This window comes from Zosterops lateralis (assembly GCF_965231275.1).
Source record: "Zosterops lateralis genome assembly, chromosome: 3".
Taxonomy (NCBI): domain Eukaryota; kingdom Metazoa; phylum Chordata; class Aves; order Passeriformes; family Zosteropidae; genus Zosterops; species Zosterops lateralis.
This window is the reverse complement of record NC_139764.1, coordinates 90,550,189-90,575,087: the sequence shown is the minus strand read 5'-3', so window position 1 is coordinate 90,575,087 and position 24,899 is coordinate 90,550,189. Positions and strand designations below refer to the sequence as shown.

The window sequence follows — 24,899 nt, the reverse complement described above, 5'->3', positions numbered from 1 at the left end:
ATACACTAAAAAAATAAAGCACATACAATTTTTTCACCCCACCTTGACTGACCTTCCACTATATTTTGGGAGGTTGAAATATGAACCTAGGAATGTGTATTAGTGACCTTAAAAAACCAGCAAGTAATCTCTGTAAGCAACCTTAAGGGTTATTGTTATCTTCACTTGCAGACCAGGTGTCTCTAGCAAAGTAAATCTGAGGAAAAGCTACTTTTTGTTGGAGGCTCTTTGTGAACAAAACAGATGACATAGAGAGCAGGTGTTAAAATAGTGGAAAAGGCAAACAACAGATATTTTACAGGATGTTTAGCTGTGGAAGAGCTAGGAAAAAAGAAAACAGGCTGTTCTAAAGCATCTTATTTAGAAGCCTTTGCTCAAATACAAGAAACGTTACTGTCTTGTAAATCAGAATCTATCTTTTGATCCCCCAAAGAATGCGTTAGCAATACTTATCCTATTCCTCTTGGCACTGAGCTCCCAAGGACTGACAGGAAAAAGCAGAGCTTTTACTAAATAAGGATGCTTACTGGTTTCTGTTTACCTGATGCCACTTATGATACTGTGTTTGTCTGCTTAAGTGGCATTTAGGACTGAAGTGTTGTGTGATTTACTATTTATGTTAGGAAATAGCTTAGCAGCTGGGTAGATTAGACTATTCTTCTTGGTGTGGTTTTCATCCTACAGTGCACATCTGTTAATTTTGGTCTTAGCAATACAATATTGAGCATTGTAAATTACTAAGTAGAAAGATAAGTAAGTAGAGGAAAGTAAGTTTGCCTGTTAAAAAAAACCCAAACTACTCAATTGACATTATTTGTGTCTCTAAATTAAGCATCCTAAACCTATAAAGAGATTTAGAATTCCACATTGGAGCCTTCAAGTGTATGCATTTTGGATTTAAGCTTCAAGGCTCATTTTCAGTTTGATGAAAACCGCGTGCTGTTTGTTTTGGAATGTGAATTTTAACATTCAAAAATTCACCACCAGGTTTCACTAGTTGTATCACAGGAGTTCTGTAACTTTGTGACTGGTGAGAGTCGTGAGCCCTAATGCAAAATTATTTTATAACTATGTATGAAATGGCTAGTCTCTGTAAAAAACTGAATTCTCTCCATTCACAACACAGATTTCTTTCGCTATGAAGAAACCATTATGGCATCACTGGAATACTTATTTGGAAATACAGTCCAAGTCCTTAAAATATTTATTGCTTAGAAGACAGGCATCTTGGTACAAAACATAAATGTTCACAAATTAACTATGATATAATAGTAAATAATAATAAATAGCAATTAGACTATACTATCACATTTTTCCACGTAGTATTGAAATAAAGGGTTTTTAAGTCAAAATCTGTTGAACTGCACAGGATTTTGAATCAAATTAATTTCCATAAAAAGTGAAGCAGTGATCAGGTTTATTCTCCAGTAATGATAAAAATATATGCTGCAAATTTTTTTTCTCTTGCTCTTTCAGGTACAAATGTTGCCACTTTGGCAGTAAGCATGTCATTTTCTCTTAGTTCCAATGGAGTTGCATTAAAGGAAGTTCTGTGGTATCTGTAACACCTTTTCCAGACTATTTTTCCCTTGAATCTAGTATGTTCCACTGAAAATGCTACAGGATGCAAAGGATTTCTAAAGATTCCTAAAGAATTTTCTTGAAATTCTGTCGCTTCACAAGGCTAATTTCACTGCAAGCCTGACTTGGCTGGAACTACAGTTCTTTATCAGTGGGGTTTAACAGGTTAATTTCTGCATTCAAGTTTTGAAATCACATTTCAGATAACATTTTTCAGGCATGCCCTGGATAAAGGTACATTCTATATTCTTTAAAAAGATCTAAAATAGCCCTTGCCAGTTAATCATAAATTATTAGCTGTTTCTCTCATGTCAGAAACTTCAGACATGCCCACAGTCCATCTGTGTATGTAATTTGTCCTAGCAACACAAATGTAACGACAAACTTTAAAGCACAATCTCTGCAGAACTGTACAGTTCACTGTTCCTTTCTAGTTAATAGTATGTTCCCAGACTTCAAAACAACTTTTTGACTGAAAGGTAATTCAGAAATTTAGCTTAGACAATGCACTCTGTGAATTTAGGCACTGTTCAAGAAAAAAAGAAATCACACTGAAAGAGATAGCAGGATGTTAAGTTTCTGGGATAGGAATGATATTACCCTACCTTCATTAGCCACTGAGTGTTGTTTTCCATGATGTTCTCAAGTAGCTGCAGTCTTTGCACTGAATCATCATAGTCCAGAGGTGCATCCCTTTGCACCGCGTTGGACACGTAGGGAGCGGAGGAGCGGCAGTTGTCCGCCTCCGGCAGAAGGAAGGTGTAGCTGCACGACCCGTGCTGAACCTGGTACTGCTTCTTGCCTATCGTCTCCATGCTCTTACTGAAGGAGTTGTATCCTGAAGCTAATAATATGCCGCAGCCCAAAAAGAAGCAGGCGGCCAGCTGCATTTTAATCCCTGCAGTAACTCGGCGGACCTAGAGAGCCTGATGCGCTGGCCAGAGCCCGGCCCTAGCGAACCTGCGGCGCAGCCGAGCGCTCCTCTGCCATGTGCCGCCGGGCGAGGGCTGGGCTGGGCTGGGCTGTCCCGGGCGGGCCGGGGAGGGGAGGTGCGGCCGCTCCCGCCGTGCCGTGCCCGCAGCTGTCAGGCGCGGGAAGCAGCTGCGGCCGCCCCGCCTGGCGCGCTCCCTTCCTGCGCCGAGCCCCCGCCGCGCACCCGAGCCGCTCGCTCCTGCCCTTATAGCGGGTCGGTGAGAGCCGGCACACGCGTGGAGCCGAGCCGCCCCTCCCTCCCGGGCTCGCCGGGGCCGGGGGCAGCGCACGGCGGGAGCGGGGCGGCGAGAGGAAACCCCAGGGAGGAGCCGGCAGCGGCAGGACCCCTGCGAATTCCTGCAGCACGGCTCTAATTAAGAGTTTCCTAGACAGAGCAATCAGTTCCGATAGCCTCCAACTATGCTAGTAAATTATTTGCGATGGTAATCATTTTTAAGCTTCGACCACCCCCCGCTAAACACAAACACACACACGAGTCCCTGGGCTTGTTTGTTCTTAATTTATTTTCTTTAAAATTTTCTTTAAAATGTGCTGAACCAAGATGTAGTTTGCTCAATACATTGTGGAATTACAGAGAAAGACACTGTCCCATGCATGCAAAAGCAGGCTTGGGTAGGTCTTTGCAAAGAGAACACGAGGAGCAGTAAATTAGAGGTTTTCTGTTGAACGCAGAATTTGTATTTTACTGAATCTCTGAGATGAACACTCATTTTTAAGCATGTCTTTCAAGAGTTAAGCATTTCCAAGCTTTTTATTTATTATTTTAAAGGCGCTTTTTTTTTTTTTTTTTTTTTTTTTTTTTTTTTTTTTCTGTATGATATGGCTAACTTTGGAAGTTCTAATGTTAATAAAAGAGTTCGAAATCACAAGTCATCTGGGACTGAAAGAGGAAAATCCATCCAGAGGCAGTGGCAGTAAAGCATGGCTCAGGAAGTGGCATGGCTGAATAGGAATTACCCTGTTAGTTCTCCCTAGCCCAATTCTGTGCCCTTGGGAGTGGGAAATACCCATAAAAGGGGAGGGACATTCTAATAAAGTATTTGAAATTTATATGTAAGAGTAAAAAGGACTACTTCCCAACTCCCAGAGTCTCTGTGATGATCGGTTATCTTGAAAAAGCGGAAAATTACTAGCAAACTTACCAAAGCCTTGGAAAGAGTCCAATCCACTGAAATTTTGGAAAATTTTACCTCTCTGTGAGGGGAAATTGTCTTTGTGAAACCAGCATGATAGGATACTGACTCCTGAAGACAAACTGCCTGAGATTTTGGCTACGTCTAGATCTGGAAACTATAGATTTTTCTTAATTAAAATAAACTTGTGCAAGTCAAACTAACGTGAATTACTGACCAAAGTTTCTCATATTCAAGGAAAATCCCAGCATGTCTCAGGATCTCTTAAGACAGACTTACATAACTTGTTTTATCACATATAGTGTATTAGTGTGGCTTTATTTTTTTATATCATGGAACTTGTGTTCAGGGGTTGTCAAAAATAGTTGTAGCAGCTAAAATTCATGTCTTAGATTGTTCGAAGCTGCTGATATTTCTTTACATACATTTCCTTTACCTTTGGAAAGGAAAATCTCTAGAATTTAATTCTGGCAAATTCCAGAAAGATTCTGATTATATTTGGACTGTGATGAGTGAAACAGTTTTTTTCCTATGGAGTATTCGTATGCCACTTCTAACCTTCTAACCAGAGGAAACAGAGGAATATGTTTGGAACAGTTAAGATTATTTGTGACAAAATGTATGTATTTGGAGGGTTTGGTATATGAAGTATGGATTCTCCATCCCTTTGATTTTGTATTGCAATAGCCAAGCAGATAAATGTGACAGCTACTTGCGTTGATAACAAAGTTTCAAACTTGTTGTGTAATGGTTTCTAATTTTCAGTGAAGTTTTTGAAAGAATGTTTAATTCCATGTGAATAACAGTCTTTCCAAGACACTTGACCAACCTACTATTACCCAATGAAAACAGAATATAGCATCAAATTAATGCACTAGACTATGTGAAATATTTCTATCTAACCAGAAATTCCAATCCAGTATTTTCTGGTTTTGGGGTTTAATTTATTTGTTAACTTAAATGAGAATTTCCCATTGCAACTTGTCCTTAAATTGGTCTGTTCCCTGTTTTCCTTGCACAGCTAACCCAAAAAAAATAAAGGGCCATATCTTACTAGTCATCCTTCCTTTCACCACCACATGTGTATACTCAATAGAGTAGTGCTGAAAATTAGATTGCCCCAGCCCTGAAATATCTGTCTCTTAATGAGGAAGAACTGGAGGATATCCTTTATTTTTCTGATTATATGTTCATGGATTTTTTTTTTATTATTCTTTCATTAGATATTATATGAAAATATGAGACTGAGCAGTGTGGTCTTCTAGAAGTTTTCTTTTTAATTGTTAGAGCTCTACTCAAGGGACTGAACACATATAAAAGACAAGATTTGAGGGAGAATCTGCTGAGAATTCATTAGATAGGATCTTCATAAGCAGCTTGATTAAATCAGTAGTTTTTGAATGACTATAAAGCTTGCTATCCGTATGCCACCCTAGTAAGTCACATCACTGCTGTAATCTGGCAGCTCAGTTTCACTGGGTTTTGGAGGAGAGATGAGTGTCTCTAAAGATTTGAACTGGAGTCTGTTTTCCTTTATGAGAGGCTGAAGCATGACCCTGGGAGGCCCTGGTGCTGTAATGAGGCCAGGAGCAAAACTGAATTTGGAGACTGCCTAGGAAGCCTTGCTGTATCCTGGGCCTCCACTAGGGAGAACTGTGGTTGTAGAAATACTGGAAAGAGAAACAAGTTCACCTTTTACTGTGTTTTAAGCTGGGCTTGGGTTTTTTGTCTTGGGGGTTTTTTTTGTTGTTGTGAATGAATGAATGAATAAATGGCCAATTGCTATGACTATCTGCAGTGTGGGGAAAAGGTATGGAAAGCACAGATATTATTTTGAGAAGTGACAACAAACTCCTAATGGAAGACTTACCAGCACAGTAGGCACCACCAGTTAGCTTCTACTCACTGTGTTTCTCATCTAGGTCTTGGAGTAACACCCTGAGGTGCACCATGGTGATGTTTTCCCCAACCTTTCATTGATAATCCGAGGCTGTAGGGGCAGTAAGTGAAGTACAACCCCCACACACACACATAACTGAGAGAGGGTTTTGCTGTTTCCCCATCTGGGTCCAATGGACTCATATTGCTTTAATGAGGTGCTCTTTCCCACTGTCCAGGAAAGTTAGTGATTGTTCACCTTGCCAGGAAAATAAATATACATTCCTTTAACCCTTTGCTGCAGCTTAGTGCCGTATTTGGTGCATCTTTTGGAGCAGTTGATTGTGATCCTTCACCCTTTCTATCCCTTTGGGAGCAGCTTTCCCAGCTGTGGAGGAGGAAGTGGTCTTCTCTGCATCTCCAGAGAGTCAAAGCCAGTCAGAGTTCAGGGGGAAAGAAAGTAGTAACAGCTAAATTTAGAAAACTGGTGTGAAAAGTAAGGCAAGTTAAATCCATTTTTGTCCTTGAAATCTGAGGAAGAGGAAGGAAGATGCCTGAATACAGCCTTTTTACTGAGACTTAGAGGCTTTTTAACAAGTCTACTTGAAAGGGAGGGCTTATTCTGAAAACTGAATGACTGAGAAGATCTGTCCCCTGTCAGTTATGAGAATGACAATTTCTTTGTTAGACATGTAGCGAGGAATTTAAATAATTTGGCATGGAGTCTCATAAATGTCAGAAACTGAGTAAAAATTATAATCCAGACTAGTCATATCCTCTCAGTATTTTTTTCAAGTTTGTTCTCATTTCTGCTGTCAATATGGAGTGTTGTATTTACATTAATGATACATTTTTCCTGTAAACTAAAATACAGCTTTTAGCCTGTGAGTTCCTGCTTGCTTTAGAGCCAAGTGTATACAGTATATGCCATAAAATACCAAATAGTGGATTGGTATATTTAAAGTACAAATTAGATCTTTCCCTTTTTAGAAAGAAGATACCCACTCTACAGAACTCACCTTATAAGCAGAGCTGAAATGTGTATTTTTTCAAAACTAAACATTTAGAACATTTTGCCAGATGTGCAGGCAATTTCCTTTCCTGGGAAACAGTCAATTCCCTTACTCAGCCAATCGTGGGTTTCTTCCATACAGCTCTTTCATATGACTAGGCTGCTTTGAGACAGATGTCTGAATTCTACTAATGTTATCTTTCCAATTATCATTTTACTTACAGCTGCACAGCTTCTGTTTGACAGGCAGATACAGAGATCTTGTGAGATCTCTGATAGAAAAGGAAGTATATAAACTTAAGTAATAGAAGAAAATGCTGATTTGGCTTTAGTCTATCTGCTAACTTTGCCACCTAAAACTTTCAAGATGTTGATTTAGTAGATAAGTTCTCATTTCAGGAGTTTACTCATTTTAGGAAGGGAAAACTACATCATAAAGTATGTGCAAACTAAAGGCAAAACCATGTAAACAAGCAAGTTTTGGTGCTGCTTTCTTATTTGATCTACATATATAAATGAAAATGCTGTAATGTAACTTCAAAATCAAATCTGAGATGAAAAGTCATTTGAAACATGGAATAAATTAATAAAGTATTTTATATATTCTTGGCATTTACATTCCTCACATTTTGACATTCAATGTTAAGTTCCCACCTTTAGTTCCTGGTACTTTAATATTAGTTTATGATAGTTCTGCTTGCTGTCTTCAAAATGTTTTCCTTCTCTGTAAGTAGTTTAGCATTTTTCTCAGGAACAAATGTCAACAAGGACAAGACTCATGAACTTGTAACTTAAAAAAACAGGGAACAGGATCTAGGACCCTATAGGATTTTTAGGCTGCTGCAAATCTTGTCTGTTTTTAGATCTCACACTCTTTTTCAAAGAGAGGAGTGATAAGTTACCATGTTTTCCTACAAGCCAAACAATTTCTTTTCATCCAGACCCATAGTTCAGCTTTTTAGCACTTTAATGATAATACCTTACCCATCATTCCTACTTTCCCCACCATTTGCTTGTTGTCTGTTTTATTCCATCTGAGCTTCTGCATCAGTCTCTCATGACTTCTTTAACAAAGTCCCAGGATTCCACTCACTTTCTCAGCTGCAGCTTATTTCTATTCACTCAGAACATCTGGTGTAACATCTTGTGAATTCATAATAATCTTTATGTTCCATCTCTAACGTTCCATCACGTCTCCTTTGAGTGCCCTTCCTTACAAGGGAGGGCATTTGCCCAGTAGTTCTCATATTGTATTTCTGCTGAAGGGACAAGAGGTCAATAATCTGATCCACTGAAAATTTCAGTTATCACTCTGTCTTGGTGACTCAGTCTGGTTTTTTCCCATTTTGCCTTGTAGCATCCAATCCATCATTTCAGTACACAGTATTTTTCCTAGATGTCACAGCAATAGTAGAAGCATAATGCAGCCAAAACCAGATTTTGTGTATTTCCTTGGAAATTCTTCCATGCTACCTTTTTCTCTTTAACTATTGGCATTGCCACCATCCTTCAATGCATTTAAAACTGTAATCTGCAAGTTATGTTTCCTTTATTTTTTTCATGTTTTATTCTCTCCCATTTTTGATGCCATGCTTTCATTAATGTGTCTAAAATCCCTATCTTAGTCCTTATCATCAACATACTGAATTTTGTAACATAATCTCTCTGGCTCCTCCACAATATTTGAAACGTTACTTTCTTATTAAGCTTATTATATTAGTAAATTGCATTCAACTTTGCTATCATAAGGATGGTTAGACAACCATCAGAGCTTCACACAAGTAGATTATATACTTACTGCTTTGAATTTGGAAGGTCTAAATTCAGCACCTCTCCTACCAATATGTCAAGTTCATTGCTTTCTTTCTAGCCCCTGGCTGGATTGGCTTTCCTGGACTCTCTTGGGTTAAACTTGGGATACCTTTTCTCAGATAATCAGATATTTAATGTGATCATATTTTCAAATTATAGACTTACTTTGGTGTCCCACTTTTTTTAATGTAACATTGTACTAACATTAAAAGACATTATATATTTAATATATACATACTTATAAGTGTATATATGTGTGTGCTTAATATGTTGTTGATGCCACTGTACCTAAAATATAATTGGTCATGTTAATTTAGATTTGGACTTTATGGTATCACATCCTGAGTAATAACAATAAAAGGAATTTTTTTTAATTCCTGTCATTATCACTTACACATTCCAAAACCTTGTTAAATACAAAATGCTTCTTTAATTTCTGCTGCTTCATTACTTTTATATTGATTTCCTTTTTCAGTCCAAATTTTCAAGTGATATCTGAGGTAGAATTCACAAGTGTCTACCAAGCTCTTGTCTATACAAATAATGTAGGCACATATTGAAGAAGACTCTCACTGTGCATTAATGAAGTTCCTGTTTGTAGGACAGATGGTAGTGTCTTTCACTGTGACCATTTTCTAATAATGAATGTTATTTCAATCTTTGAAAGATGAGTCATCTACATACAAAGTAGGAAGTGAGTCCCAAGATTATGAGGATTGGTTGCTACATGTTCTTCCTCCTTAACATTTTTATATAATTTGGCTATAGTGCCCAAAGGCTGTGCTTATTCTCTTCAGAGTTATGTGATGACAGCAAAATTTATCCGGTAACAAGTGTAATTACATCTTAAACTCAAATAGAATGAGTTCAAAACCAATATGAAAATTACAGCTAATGTTAAGGATCTTACAATTGCACTGCTGAATATCTGACAGTGTTAAGTGCTGTGCCCTATCTCCCATACTGGGAAAAGCATAATAAAGCATTTGTTTAAGCAGGTTATCATTGGTTGAAACTGAACAAAATTACTTGTGTGCTAATGTGTAGTAAAGCCTTTAAAACCTGTTTTAAAAAATTGTTCCCATAGCACTAATGTATTTACTCTTTGCTGTTGAATTATAAGTTAAAAAACTTAACAGATGTTCTTACTCTGTATGCTTATATACTGTTTCTATGCTTTGAAAAATGTCTTTTAAATTACAGTTTTGTGCCTTTGGACAATTTAAACCTAAAATCTTTATAGAAGGTTTTGACTTTTGTTGTATTATGTGAATGCTGTATTATGTTGATGTGAAAAGGCAGCAGACTCTGAAAGAATCCAGAAGGCTTTTGGAAAATGAGAAATCTGCCTTACTGACATCCTAAAGAAAAATGCATATGCCGTTTGTTTAAAGGAATGTATTTTTAAAACCTCTAAGCAGCTGACAGCAAGATAGCCTTACCAGTCACCCCAGTCACTGTGATTTAAATCCTTCCTCTTATAAGCAGTCAGTCAGGTTAGCGGAAGGTTCTCTCATCTGGTAATAGCACACTTGCTTGATAATAACAGTGTGTCACACTTCCGAAGAGCATGTTCAAGTTAAGATCTGAATTCAAAGATAAACTGGTGTCAAAGAGGGAATGAAAAGGAAGTGAAAAACTGTGTAAGAGGAATAAACAACACTTTCAGAGAGGGAGAGGACATTTACGGCAACAGTAAGGTACCTAGTTCCTGACATCTGTTTCCCTCAAGAAAAAAATACAGTACATGCACTAACCTTTTTATGGAGAGTGCAAGAAAAATATTTGCAGCATGTTTTCATATATTCATATTTTTTGAACTGTATTATGGATGTGTAATTTGAAGAGGACAGAGCAACTGCAAACTATTTTTGCACTCCGTTAAGATAAATATTTTCTTTTTTTCAGTACTAATAAACATAGTTTGGTAAGAGCTCTCAAAAACATTGCCCACCCTCTTGCTGATTCTGCCACAAAAACTGGGCATTCTTTTTGTTGTTGGTCTTACTGCTGTACAAGCAAAGGAAGGAATTAAAATGGGGTTTTTTCTCCCTGGTTAGTGAGGCATCAGAACCTGTGATGGGACAGCACAAAGATTAGCTGCATACAGATAACAAGATTAGGGGTTCTTTGAATTTGGACTCCTTGCCTCCATACAACTTATTGCTCTGTAAATATTAATGTAAGTACCTCACTGGCTGAGTAACATTCTGTTCTTTATCTCTCCAAATAAATCCTTTGCTGGAAAGATAACCCTCCATCTCCAGTAGAATATGTAGACTAGATCAAATCCCTTATAAGTATCCCATCATTAAAGTGGTATATTTTCTTCCCACAAACCAATTAGAAAGTCCTTTTAGTGGACTTTTATCTAAATCTGAATTATTACTTGAGTAATTTCCCTACACAGAAAATTCAAATCTTTAAAAATCTTTATTCTGTCTCACTAGAAATAGATATACAGGAAATCTGGAGATGATATTGGTGATGTCTACATTGTTTAAATATGCACCTGCATTCAGGCTAGCCACAGCCCACGTGACTTTTATTAACAAATCAAATAGTTCTATCTTAGATTATTAGCTTGAGGTTAAGTTTGATTATAGAACATCTTACTTGTATTTTTATGCTCTTACTTGATTTTTATGTCAATATTTTCAGTCAAATCCGTGATCAAATTCTATTATAAATAACTAAGAAAGCTTCACCTTTGCTTTTAAATGATACATTCTTGATTTGGTACTGCTTCAGCATTGTGGCCTCAGCCTTAATAGCAATGTCCAGTGAATAGCATTTTTCTTGAATAAATAACTTTATTTCTAGTTCATCAAATTAGTGATCAGCTGATGTTCTTTTATTAATTTCTGCTTTCCTTTGCCTGCATCCATCTGAGTATCATTTTTAGGAAGCAAAATCCGTATGTTCAAATATTTACTATATGATATCATGAAATGACAATGTCTCCTAACTCAGCCAGCTTAGAATATTTTATTTTTGCATTAGTGAAGATTGTATCCTGGTGTAGAGTGTTAAGATGTCCTTTTTTGATTAAGTGTATATATATCAGGTCAACCAAGATTTCCTTGTGGAGTCAGAGAAATTTCTCTCTGTTGATCCAAAGGACATTCTTGGGTAACAAGTTCAGATGACAGCACCAGAATTTAGATTAAATGAATGTCATGAAACTTATGGAAGTAAGTGATAGTTATTCAAGATTTCATATGTGTTTCATTGTCTCATCTTTAAGTGATGCTGTTAATGTCATTTTATTACAATTTTCAAATTATTGTATCCAAACTTCATTGTTTTGCTGCTCTTCTCTTTTGGCAATGGATTCACTTGGATTGTGAATTGATTGAAAGAAACAGGCCAATAAGAAATTAGGTCTAAATAGATTGTTCACCCTGGAAACATAATTCTTTTACACTGTAGGTTCATTTTGCAAGGCTAAGAACACTGTACCTTTGGTAAATGTCAGTTGAAATGTTTAGGCAGGGACTGTTTTGGAACCCCAGTGCAGCCCATGGTGAGGAGGGATGGACTAGCAATGGTCCAGGTTTTCAGCCAGATGGAATGTATTCCAGGCAGGACTAGAGCAGGCAGGGAAACTGTAGGGAGTCATGGCCTAAAATTTGTTTTATTTTTACAGAGTATAAAGATATGTCTTCTGAAGCTAAGATCTATGAGACTGTAGAAAAGGCTCTCATGAGAAGCAGTGGAATCACCATTGTATGAGTAATACAGATGGCAAAACACTGAAAAATGTAAAGGAAAATTCTGTGCTGGCAGCAGTATGAATTAAGTGATTTAATAAGCTTTTGCATCTTTAATTTTTCTCATCAAACCTCATCACTTTGATGAAAGAAAAAAAAAAAGTTTATGTTGGACCTCCATGTGAAACATGGTTATAGGAAAAAATATCCCTCTTCAGATGATAAAAATATAATTAATATAGTTTCAACAATTCTTGCATTTTCTCACAGACATTAAATTAGACCTATCAGTTAGAAGCTAATATTAATGCTTGCAAACTGTTAAACACAGTTATTCCAATGTAATGCAGCCATGGGTTTAATATTGGAAATTGTTATGGTTTCATAATTCTTTGCAATATTGCGACAACTTAATTCTATATTATTAATTCCATCAATGACGTGCAAAAGAATACAGTTATTCCAATTGCTAAAAGCATCAGAGTGAGACTGTGCTTCATAGACTGTTATTGCCCAAAAACCTTCTTGGCTGAGAAGTTTTCAACCAGACAAAATATTCTTAATTATCAATGGCTTAATTACTAGTTTTGTTTTCAGAATTTAAAAAAATAAATAAATAAATAAATAAATAAAAATAAAAATAAAAAACACCTTATTTAAACATATTTGCAGTGAATAATTTTTTTAATGCATTTCATTTGTAAATGGACATCATGAACTGAAAAAGCCACGAATTTTACATCAAAATCAGATTGCTCTTCATTAACTTCTGATAGATTAATTTCTCTACTTTTAAAACCTCTATTTTTGAGCATTCATTTGATGTGAACTGGGCTCCTTTGTATTCATATGTTTTTTACCTTGCTGCTTCTGCAATGGGGGCAGAAAATCTGCACTCACTTACCTCTGACCTAACTCTGCTGGCCCACAGTTTTAGACTACAATACACCCAATAAAGAAAAATAACACACGCTTTTAAAAGAGTTATTTCAATAAACTCATAGCCTCAAGGACTAAGAAAAAAAGTGATGCTTTAAAGGTGAGCTGGGGGCTTCTCATTTAGAAGACTTTTCTAGTATCAGTCAGAACCTTTTTGTGATACATCTGTCATGGAAAATGATCAGAAGCTGCTGAAGTAAACAAAACATGGGTCTGTTCTGCATTATTGAAATTTGCAGATGCCCTGTGCCTGCTTGCAGAGAATGGCCCGAGGCTTTTATAACTGTTAATGACATGAACAGTAGCCAAGAACTGTCTTTATTTGAAATACAAGTGTATTTTTAAAAGAAACCAGAACGTGTGAATCCTCACAGTTGCCATTTGCATTAGCTTTACACAGTGAGAATTTTTTTTAAAGATACAGATTTCTCACCAAACAGTCTGTGGACTAGTTAAACAATTCAAAGCGTTTTCAAGACGTGTTACCATTAGTTAAAATATTGGCTTTTGTGGCTGGTCCAAATCAGGCTTTACGCTAAGTGAAACTTAGTTCCTTCATTGATTTCTGCATGTTCCTAAGTTCATTAAACTTAAATTCCTCCATCTCTTTTGTGGCTCTTCCATGTCAGAAGGAGGCACCTGTTTCCAAAAAAATGAACTGGCAGATGGCTTAGTAAATACTGCACCATATCACAGCTGGTGGAATGAAGTAATTTTAATGAAGAGAAGGCAGACAGAAATTAAAGCATTCAGAATTAGAAATAAGGGAGAGAGGATTTCTTATCTTGTAATTTCTTTTTCTGCTTCTTTTTTTCTAGTTATTATTCTTCTATAGTGTTGTGAATCCTAAATACTAATTCTTGAAAATCAGGACAGTTTGGGACTGTGTAAAAGCTCTCCACATGGACATCAAATGTACTGTAGTTGGGAGTGCATCTGCTGTACATGAAGGTTTTATCCATATATGCATTGTGTCATTTTTCCAGTTTACTAGGCATCTGAAAATCATCCTGGTTTCGATGAAAATATGTGAAAAGCCATACTCCATATGCTTTTCATATGGGACATAAGACTTGACTGTGTAATACTGGACATCCCCCATTCTGTGGGACATCTGCCAAGTTCAGCAGAAATAAAAGTTACAGGCAAGAGAATAAAACCAGAAGAATAAGTGATTACTAAATTCTTATTCTGTTTCTAATTTTTATATTCTGCTCTGGTCTCTGCTGTTCGAGTCAACTTTTAACAATGGCTCTGAACTGGAATAGCCATGTATTTTGTACTTTAAAATGCTTTGGGGTTAAAACTTTAAAATGTTTAATGTTCATAAATGAATGACAGATTTTCAGAGGTTTTCAGTGCAGGTTTAGAGACTTCCAAAAATCCTAGTATGTCTCCCTTTGCATCTTTAAGTAAGAATGTATGTCTGATCTATGAGCTTGGAAAAGCCTAAGAGCCCTTTAATATGTTTTGTGCATGAGTAGTTTAGGTTGTATTTGCAATGTAAACTGCAGCTGTTACAAATTTTCTCAAGAATTTTGGGGTAAAAGATAAATCTTGCCTTGTTTTTGGGTGTTGCCAGGGATTATGTTACTCTGTCCTTTTGGTGTGTTATGTCCTAGATTGTGAACTAATTAGATAAGGAAAGAAACGATAGCTTAAATTTAGGAGAAGTAATTCTATTCCTCATGGTTACAGAAGCATGAAAATGTTCCTCTGCAAAATGGCAATAGAAGGCAGCAGGTAAATAAAAACCTTTTTTTTTTTTTTTTTTTTTTTTTTTTTTTTTTTTTTTTGCATGATTTTGAAAGCCACAATCCTGGATTCTGAATAGTTCAGTTAGCAGTCCCAGAAATATAAATTCTAAAGTCCCTTTGTAAGACCTTCCTTTCACATTTCCAGAATGTGAAAGTAAATACTGATAACATCTACATATTTGGCATTGCTTTCAAGATGTTGTTTTCTTGTACCTATTTATAAATCTTACACTGTTCAACTTCTTTTTATTGGCATGTATGTGTTTATTGTACCTAATAAGAAGCAAGTCCTCTCAATACCTTGGATGCTGTAGAAAACTTCAAATTAAATTGGAATGGGGTTCCTGTCTACAATACAATCCACTGTCACATGCAGGTTTAACTTGCTAAAACTTACTGTGGCTGCAGGTAGAACTTCTATACTATTCAGGTTAATGCATGTGGAGGATTTTTAAGCACTTCAACTCCCAGTCTAACAGAAAGAGCCCTGAGAATATTTACCTTCATTTATCATGCTTTCAATTTTAGTGTTAACTATATTACAAAAGAGAGCATAAATCATCTAGTTGGCATCTCACTTTACATCCTAGGTTAAAACAGGTACTACCAGGTAATTTACTTTCTGCAAGTTATATGCTGCTTTTCTAATATTCTAGTCCACCACTGCTGTTTGTTACATCTGTGAAACTCAGAATAATCCTTGTATTCAATACATTGCTAACAGACAAGAAAGAAAGGAAATTTTATATATTCAGGATGCGTACGTAAATTACTATTTTTATTTAATAAAGATAGATTGTTGAGCCTGGCACTAATTTTATCCTTTATTACCAGTGAAGACATGAGAACTTGAAGTACATCCTGCTTCCATACCAGGGAAATTGGCTCAAACTGGAAGGAGGAAGACATAGCATCATTTTTTGTGGAATATGTCCTTTAAGTGTTAGTTCACAAAGACCTGCTGAGTCAAAAGGCCAATTTTATTCAAAAATTGTTTTTGAAAATGTAGTCTACTTAGATATACATACATGACAAAATAGCCAAGAAGAAACAGTTCTAGAAACCTGTTGAACTTTATGGGTGCATCTGATTTTTGTTCAGGAGCCCATCCTGGGAAGAACACCCACCTACTTCTGTGGCTTCTCAGGCTGATGCGCTTAATCTATGCATATGACTATAATCTATGAGCACATGATTATGTTCTGCAATGATTTACAAATAACTTTAATACCCCAATTAGCTCCTAAAAAGTGCTCTGTTTTATTTACATAGCTGATTTTCCAGGATAAAAATCAGTTCTGTAATTCCTTTATATCACTCTGTGGTCCTTGCTTACAGTAAAATGGCCTCATATATCTGACTAACAGAATCTTGCTGCCTTGATACACTTTGGTCACAAAAACTTTTCACTGGTTATTTTGCTTGTAATTGTGATATATGCCCCCAGTTTGCTCTCTGCATTTGACTAGTTTGGACTAACATGGAAATGAAAAATGAGTAAATGTAAATTTTTTTGCTAAAGGAATGTCTTAAGTGTTGACAGGACAACTTGTTCCAGCCCAGAATTTTCTCTGCACATAAACATAGACTACATTCCATAAACCAAAACTTCAGCTTTTTTTGTTTGCTTTGTGGTTGTTTTCTGAGTTTCTTGAAAGGACATGATTCTTAAATAAAAAAAAAAAAAAACCACTGGGATGTGTCTAAATACTGTGACAACAAAGTGCCAGAAGAGCAAGCAAAGACTGCAGTAAAGAAACTGAAACTAGTATACAGGTAATAAGAACAGACCCGAGCCCAGTCGTCTTTGTAGCCAATATAAATTGCAAGGAAGATGTTTATAATGTTCTGTTCATGTAGATTTGGTAAATTTCTACTTTGCTGCAATTGTAGCACATTACACGTGCATTACACATGCTTTTACATTATCATCTGAACTGTAATCTTGCACTTCTAGAAAATCAGCACTTGGGGAAAATGTGTTCTCATTTAAAAACATAATCAAAGTTTTACTTTGATCTTTTTTCCACAGTAGAAAAAAACATAGTTAAGTGCCTTTGTGTTTTCTCTTCTGGTGATGTTGCACTGTGATTGTGTTTGTATGATTCACTACAAGCTCACTGGCAGATGGTCACGTACACTTTGCAGAAGTGCTTGATGCTAATAATCAGCTTTTAGCTTTAATATTCTTTTCCTATGGTAAATAATGTATATTATCATAATGCCTAAAAATTCATGGTCGTTTTAGTCACTGCCAGCTAAATACCTTTATCTTTCAGTAAAAGAGGTTTCTCTGTACACGTTCAGTATTTTATGAGTGAAACCTACTGCATGTATGGATGGTAGTGACAGCACAATTAGAGTTCTGTCTTCCATATACGAAAAAAATGGAAGAATGAGAGTTTCATGAGACCAGGATGTGCTAGAAAACCTCCTGGCTCCTGCATATAATGATTTTGTGTTGGTTAAGCCATTGGAGCCCCACAGGGGTTATACAGCTAAAGCTTCAGAAATCCTGCTTTGTCTAACTTGATCCTCTCACTTGTTATGGTAGAAGGAAACTGTTTATATATTTTTATTTGTTTATGTATATTTTATTGCATAACAATAAATCAGGCTTATATGCAGTGTTTATCTGTAATAGTTAAAATGCTCAGTCCAAAATACATTCCATTTATTTAAAAGGTGAAATTGTAAAGAACTACTTCTATGTAGCATAGAGGAAATGTTATTTTATAAGAGAAAAAATGTGTTGAATTATGGGCTCTTATCATTATATTATCACTTATTGAACAGTGGTTTTGTATGGAATAGCAGAAGAAGCAAAAATATATGGAACTTTGTGGAGACGATATGTTGAGAAGGGAAAATTTCTGGTCTGGCAGTTTTAGTGGAGCTTTGAGATGCTCTTGTTGGCTTTTGTTTTTTATAATTGTAGTAAACTATATCCAGACAATAAAATTTCTTACAAATTTGACTCCCTCAAAACAACACAGTGTCATGCAATAGTTCCAGCAAAAATGAATCTTATTTATTTAATGAAAATTCCCTTGTTTTTAATAAATTCCTTGCTGTTTCTTCATTTAGTCATAAGCAATGTACTGCATCTCTGTTCATGCTCTTGGAAGAGAATATGATACTGAAGTCCATGACAATGTCTCTACAGTGTAGGATCATGGCCTATAGACCTGATATTTTTCTGAATATATTTCTCAGTTACATCTCCTGAGAGCTTTAGAATATACATTTTAGCTGATATAGCTCATCTTCTCAGGTGCGTTTATAAGTGTGTCTAAGGTACATTCTTAACTTCAGATTTCTGTCCACCATAATTGAGGCTGAAGTAATTCACAGCTAATATGAAGAAAATACTCTATGAATATGTGCCAGATTTTGTCCTGCAGTCTTAGTTTCCCTGATATAAGCCTTTTAATAGGCTCCTGTAATTCCTAACTCCCATACCTTTGCTCCAACCACACAAACACCAAAAAATTAATTTTTAAAATGTATTCCTAAGATAGTTGTCAAACTAAATTCCATCTTCAGTTGATTTACTTTGCAATGATTTTGACTTACTGTGTTTGTGAGTATATGTTTTTATATATGCTTCTGTACTTGTACTTTCTGTTTGTGATTTATTATGTGTTGATGAGGTTCTGTTGTAAACCTTGGAGGCTTTTTCAAAGACAAGAAGTTCCATTGTCATGTTTTTCTTACAATGATTTATGTCTTGTGTATTGAAGTTGTTTATTGAAATATTTGAAAGATGGTCTAAATTAATATATTTTTTAAGTATTATTTAATATTTGCCTGAAGTTCGTCCCAGAGGCTGCAATCAAAAAAGAGCCTCACTTTGCTAGTCAGTATATTACTATTACAGAGGTAGTATTTTTTCATTATTTTCCATTGAACATAAAAGCAGGCTTTGCATCTAAATGTATTGTTTAAATCCAAAACAAAGGATAGTGTCTGCATCAGGGACCTTTTGATTTTCAGAAGAATATTTCTGTCTTTTCTTTTTTCCCAGTCTGACTGAAAGGTCATGCTTTGCCCATATTTCATTCTACCAGATTTATTTGTGGCCTTGAGGCTTTATCAAATGCATTTCAAACAGAAAATTCTGGCAGTGGTTCACATGAGAGACTTTTACCTGTGGAGATGAGGCAGCCTGATTCTGCTCATCTTTGTCTTTGCTGCATGTCATGCCTACTTTTAAATCTATTATAGAGAGAGAAGTCTAACAGCAGAAGGTTTGCCTGAAGGACAGGAATTTTATGGGTAGTCTGAATGGGGTGGAATTTTGTTGGCTGTTTTAACAGTAACTAATAATTAGTATCTATCTTTTAAACTAATACGTTTTGAGCATATTAGAACAATCCAGGAGAAAAGTATAAAAATTCTGTTTAATACTAACTTTCTAAAATCAAAGGAAATACACATTTAAGAATTAGTTTAAAGGGGTCCTCACTATCATGTGTCTCAAAACTTTGATCTACCAAAGTTTTGCCTAGCCTCAGAGATTCCTGCCTGAATCAAGGTACATTGTAAGTGCCTTGAAATAGCGGCAGTTTCAACAGAAAGCAAGGCCAAACTCTACAGATTTATCGAGGACTACTGTTGAGGTTCTGGATTTAGTCTAACATGAAGGAGGTAGATTAAAAAGGAGGTAGATGGCACAAATTAAAAAATTTTGTACAAAGCTTTATGTGGAACTATACAGTTGAGTCAATTGTGGCTTAGAAGAAAAACTATGAAATAGGAATGGCATAAATAATTGAAAGATCCGTTTGTCCCATCCCATTGGATTTTTGGTCTGGCTAAGCTCATACTTACGAAACTGAAGATGCCTCTTGAAGCAATACCATAGTGTGATCCCATCATTATTATTCCATGTGTGATGTGGATTGGGCTGGTTGCTGCTAACTCATGTTGGAGATTCTGAAGGAAACATAATGGTTCAGCTGATATTAAAAGTAGACAACGTTTTTTTCTTGAGTTTCTTGCTTTGGGTTTGTTCGTTGGTTTTGGTTTTTTGTTTGGGATTTGTTTGGTTAGTTTTGGGTTTTTTTCTGGGGGTTCATAGAATCATAAAATTGTTTGCACTGGAAAAGGCCCTAAAGATCATCAGGCTGCAACCCGCTCCTAGTGGAAGGAAACCTTCCACTAGACCAGGCTGCTCAAAGTCCCATCCAGTCTGGCCTTGGACACCTCCAGCTTCAGGCAACCTGTTCCAATGCCTCACCACCCTCACAGTAAAGAATTTCTTCCTAATATCTAATCTAAAATTACCCTCCTTCATCCTAAGCATTGTCATTCTGCTTGTCCTTTAAAAACTCTCTCCAGCTCTCTCATAGCCCTCTTAAAGTACTGGAAGGCTGTTCTAAGGTCTCCCAGGATCCTTCTCTTCTTCCAGGCTGAAAAATCCCAATCTCTCAGCCTGTCTTCATAGGAGAGGTGCTCCAGCCCTCTGGTCACCTTTGTGACCTTTTCTGGACTTGCTCCAAGAGTTCCATGCCCTTCTTATGCTGAGAACTCCAGAGCTGAATGCAGCTGTCCAGGTTGGGTCTCAAGAGGGCAGAGCAGAGGGGCAGAATCCTCTTTGTTGTCCTGCTGCTTCTGATGCAGCCCAGCATATGTTTGGCTCTCTGGGCTGTGAGCACACACTGCCATCCAATCTCCCGTTGTGTGCTCTCCAAAGAGCATCTCACCACTGCTCTAGGGCTGCTGGCTTCTTCTCACCAACACTGCCAAGTCATTCTCCTTTTTGATGAGATCATTTCTCAAACTTAGGGTTTTTCCAGGATTAACTGCACTATCTCTATTTTCATGCTGCCTTTGGAGGGTGTTGCAGACATCGTAGTGTTTATTTCTTTTATCAGAAGTTTTCAGTATCCTCTACTGGCTTTAACCATTTACAGTGGATGTTTTTTCTACTGCATTCTAGGTTTGCCTAGAACAGAACCCTGAGCAGCTGACTGGGTTTTAAACTTCATTTGCTGGAAGCCTATGGTTTATAAGACAAAGAAGCAGTGCTCCCCACAAAGATACAATGTTGACACAGATTTATCCAAAATTACATTTGTCTGATTAAGTATAACCTATTATAGTGTCATTTTAAGTTAGAGCTTCTGCTTGGGTGAATCAGCACTTCCAGTTCTGTGGTTAAATAAATTTAGGAAAGAAACCACTTATGTTGTAATACATATAGGCTGTATTGTACTTAAGCAGACAATTATATTATGCTGTGTTTGCAGGTCTGGTATTTACCTTTTCATGGGAATTTGTCTTTCTCATGGTTAATTCCAAATGAAGTAGGCAGAGGTCTTTCATCTGGAATCTAACATTAACAAAAAAAAGTGAAAATTTAGGAAAGAGGACCTTGGAAAGCGTTTTATTGCTCTTATAGATCATGCTGAGGAAAACACAGGAACATTTCCACTTAAAAGAAGTTCAAATGATATATTAAATAATAGTGTATTTCAAGTATTATGGTGTTCTAAAAATACTTTTAATTACTTTACACAGGTGGTATTACATTTGTATAGCATTAGAGGAATTATTACTTTTAATAGCTTTCACAATACACTATTAGTGGAAACTCTGCTACCCATGTTTTCAGAGAACTGCATGCCATAATTAAGTGCACTTAAAAAGCCAAATTAAACTGAATGAACAAGTAACCAGTAAGGATGTTCTCTCGAGCATTCATTCTTACCATGATGAATTATGCTTGTTTTTCTCTTCTCTTTAATTAGAATGTTTCTACATTTGCCAAAGAAAATGTTGGAATGAGGACAAAAATTGAAATTATAGGAACAGGGTTTGATGTAATAGCTTATTTGTAAAGGAAACACAACTTGTTTGGTATTTTATTGAAACAGGAAGTTCAGAACCTCAGTACACACAAGCACAACAAATTCTCAGGTGCTAGTTGAGTCATCTGTTGTTGGAAGTAGCCTCATAGAAGGCTTCCCCTTGATTTAGTTTTAATCTTCAATTAACAAAGGGAAGGAAATTACATACAGATTTAGTTTTAGATTATGCGCAAAGCTTTTTAGCTGTCACCCTGATGTTCATGCTTTGTGACTGTATCATGCTGGTGCTACCAAAGTTTGTCACAGTGAATATATTCAGCTTTAATGAACATAAAAAATCTGATGCGTTCCTTTTATTTATGAAATAATATAAAACTTGCCTAGTTAAAGTGTTTGGATTTTTCCTTTTCTAGTCATCTCATGCCTTATTTCAGCTTTACTTCAAACTGGAGAAGTAATCAGCTGTGAGAAGGTTGTAGTTGATAAAACTACTGGTTTAAGTTTAGTATGGGATTATTTAATTTTTAACTGTCATATTTGTTTGTAATAAGAGCTCTGTTGCATAGCAGAGAAAAGCATGACAATGCCGTGTAGTTTTGTTTAGCTGTGAAATCATTAAAAACCACTTTGGAGTTTATGTGCGTTTCTTCTTAGGAGAAGACTTTGCTTTCCCCTTCGTTCAAAGTCCATATGACACTGGCTTCACTTTAGTAAGAAGGATTTATTGAATTCCCTCCAAATCACATCATTATTGCTTCTCTGTTTAACCCCAGGAGTATTCCAGTGTTTTGCAGTGAGTTCTTGTCTCCATTAACAGTCTGAGCAATGATGGCTTTATAGCTCTCCCAGTATCAGTCCATAGCAGAAGGACAAATGTGTTACACTTTAATCAGTAATGTCATTTTGAGGAAAAGTTCCATGGGTAGCATTAGAACTACCATGTTAGCTCCTCAATTTTATACCTAATAGAATTTTAAAATGAAAATACATACATGAGCCAGTGAGTATGCAGGACATATTTAAACTTTTTCCCTTATGCAGGACTAGCTAGATTATACTCTTTTTCCTCATTCTCTGAATACTGTAAATACTTTAATATAGTATGTGTGCAAAGAAACAGTACTTTCTGTTACATCATGAGAGTTTTCATTGTTATAAGACTAAAGCTGTATTCCTGATACACCTACCTTATTCCCATGGATTTTTGTGGGAATTCTGGATTGGGGCAGAGCCAAATATGATAAATATTTATTTATATACATTTACTAGAAAACTAGTTTGCAGGAGAGAAGTTATAGAGAATTTGTATTTTATCTAAGATGTCCAGATGTGTGACTAAAAAATAACTAGTAGTTTTGCTTGAAGACTATGACTTTCTGTGCTTCAGAGTATTTATCCTGCATTTAAGCTCAAATCCCAGTTGCTCATATTTTATGTACAGTACTTGCTGAGTATCCTTTGGTTTTCAGCTTGGAACTGCTTACACATACAATGACAGCTTCTTGAAAACGCTTTCTGCTTTCACTAAAGCTAAAGCACTTCAAGTGAAATCCAGATAGACTAGAAAGTAGTAGACATTCAATCCTGCACCATTCTTAGATAAGAACAGCAGAAATATAGGAAAGGAACTCAGAAAGGAGAGCAGGGTCAGGAGTTTGACCCTACAAACTTTACCCAGCTAGCATGAGAAGTCACTGAAAGTCCACTACCGTAAGTCTGCCTAGTTCTCTGTATTTAACTGCGTCATAGCTGGCAAGTTCAAATTTAAAACAAACCCAAATTCCATATAGAATTTACAGGAATTTTTTTTTTTTATTTTTTTTTTAAGGCTTTTAGAAGATCACCATTAGATTTTCAGTGAACAGAAGTACACTTCCTTGTGAATTAATTTAGATGGCCACTTCAGATTAGCACTTCAATAGCTTCACCTTTAGAGTCATAATTTTATTTTATCTTCATTAAGACAGTTCCTGCACGACCAAATGCAAATATCAAATAAGTGAAATTAATATTGTTTCATTATCTTTGTCACTAAAATAGTTAAATCAGAAATAAGCAATAAAAAAGACAGTCCTAGCTTTCTATCACAGTATAGTCAAAGTTCTTATATTACTGTCATGCTAAAAAGTATAGATTATGAAAATAATCTTCAAATAGAAATCATTAGTCATGTCTTTTGTTTAGCACCTATGAAGAAAGTGGTTCTCTCCAAAAAACTTTTCTTGAGTAATGGTAATTTTAGAACATAATTGATAAAAAGCACCTGGTCAAATATTTGAACACCTAGGGCGTTTTTTTGCTCTGTGTGTGCTGGCACCTTTGCTACTTTTAGTGCTGGAGGATTAAATGTCTCTGTTTATCAGTCTTCCTATGGGATCTTCCAATTTGTGACATAGATTAAGTGAAGAGGAGATGTTATTACACATAAAGAAGATTCCTGCCAAAGAGTACTACTCAGGGAAGTTATAGACCAGAGGTAATCACAATAGCAGTTCTTTTGGGAGTTTCTGAAAGCAACCCAAATCGGGTCTAGTTTTGCAGTGGGCAGCATTCCACAGCAATGACACTGTGTGTGATGCCAGGTAATCTCTTTGAGTGGGGTCATTTTTGTGATTCTCAGACAATTTTAAAGATTTTTGCTGTTGAACTTTGATGTAATTTCAACTGACCCTTTAGTTCATATGTTAAAAATGAAGCATTCCCTACCAATTATCATTGTAGTGTATGTGCTTCCCTCTAAGTAGAGAGTTTGCATGGGACTTCTGAATGCAGCTCTCCAGGTTTCTGTTGTGCTTAGTCATTACCATGCATCTTTTTTTTAAACAATTTAAGGAAAAAATCTTTTTATTATACATCACAGTTTTGTTAATATTTGATTTGGTATATTGTAATATATTGTGGGCTAAACAGAAACATTTTGTGGTTGTTTTGATGAGGGAATACTTTAGGCTGCCCTACTTAGTTTTTCCTCTGTTGATACCAAAAAAAACTAAAATAAGAAAGCAATTTTTTAAAAAAACTAATTTGCTGATGCCTGATTTTTTAAAGCCAAGTCCTTTTTATTTGTTTTTCTGCAGCATATCAAAAAAGATTGAGAAAAGTCAATCCTCAGAAATTTGAAGGAAAACGAACTCACTGTGTTCAAGCTTTGACATATTTCATAAAGCTGTTGAAAACCTAAACATGAAAGCCAGATTTATGAGCTTTTTAAAAGTTATTTGTAGATTCCCAAGACGATTGTGTTCCCATCACTTACTTTAGCCTCT

At 36.1% G+C, this 24,899-nt stretch overlaps 2 protein-coding genes across 5 annotated transcripts in view; one reads left to right on the top strand and one right to left on the bottom strand.

Moving 5' to 3' along the window:
- Positions 1-2,840, bottom strand: part of ANGPT2 (angiopoietin 2) — a 43,155-nt gene extending 40,315 nt beyond the window's left edge. For both annotated transcript variants that reach the window (XM_083856663.1, XM_083856664.1), the window contains exon 1: positions 2,187-2,840. In XM_083856663.1, the coding sequence (XP_083712789.1) occupies positions 2,187-2,471 (285 nt within the window). In that variant the 5' untranslated portion in view covers positions 2,472-2,840. The remainder of the gene's footprint in view (positions 1-2,186) is intronic.
- Positions 1-24,899, top strand: part of MCPH1 (microcephalin 1) — a 133,036-nt gene that overhangs the window by 86,513 nt on the left and 21,624 nt on the right. The gene's annotated exons all lie outside the window — the stretch shown is intronic.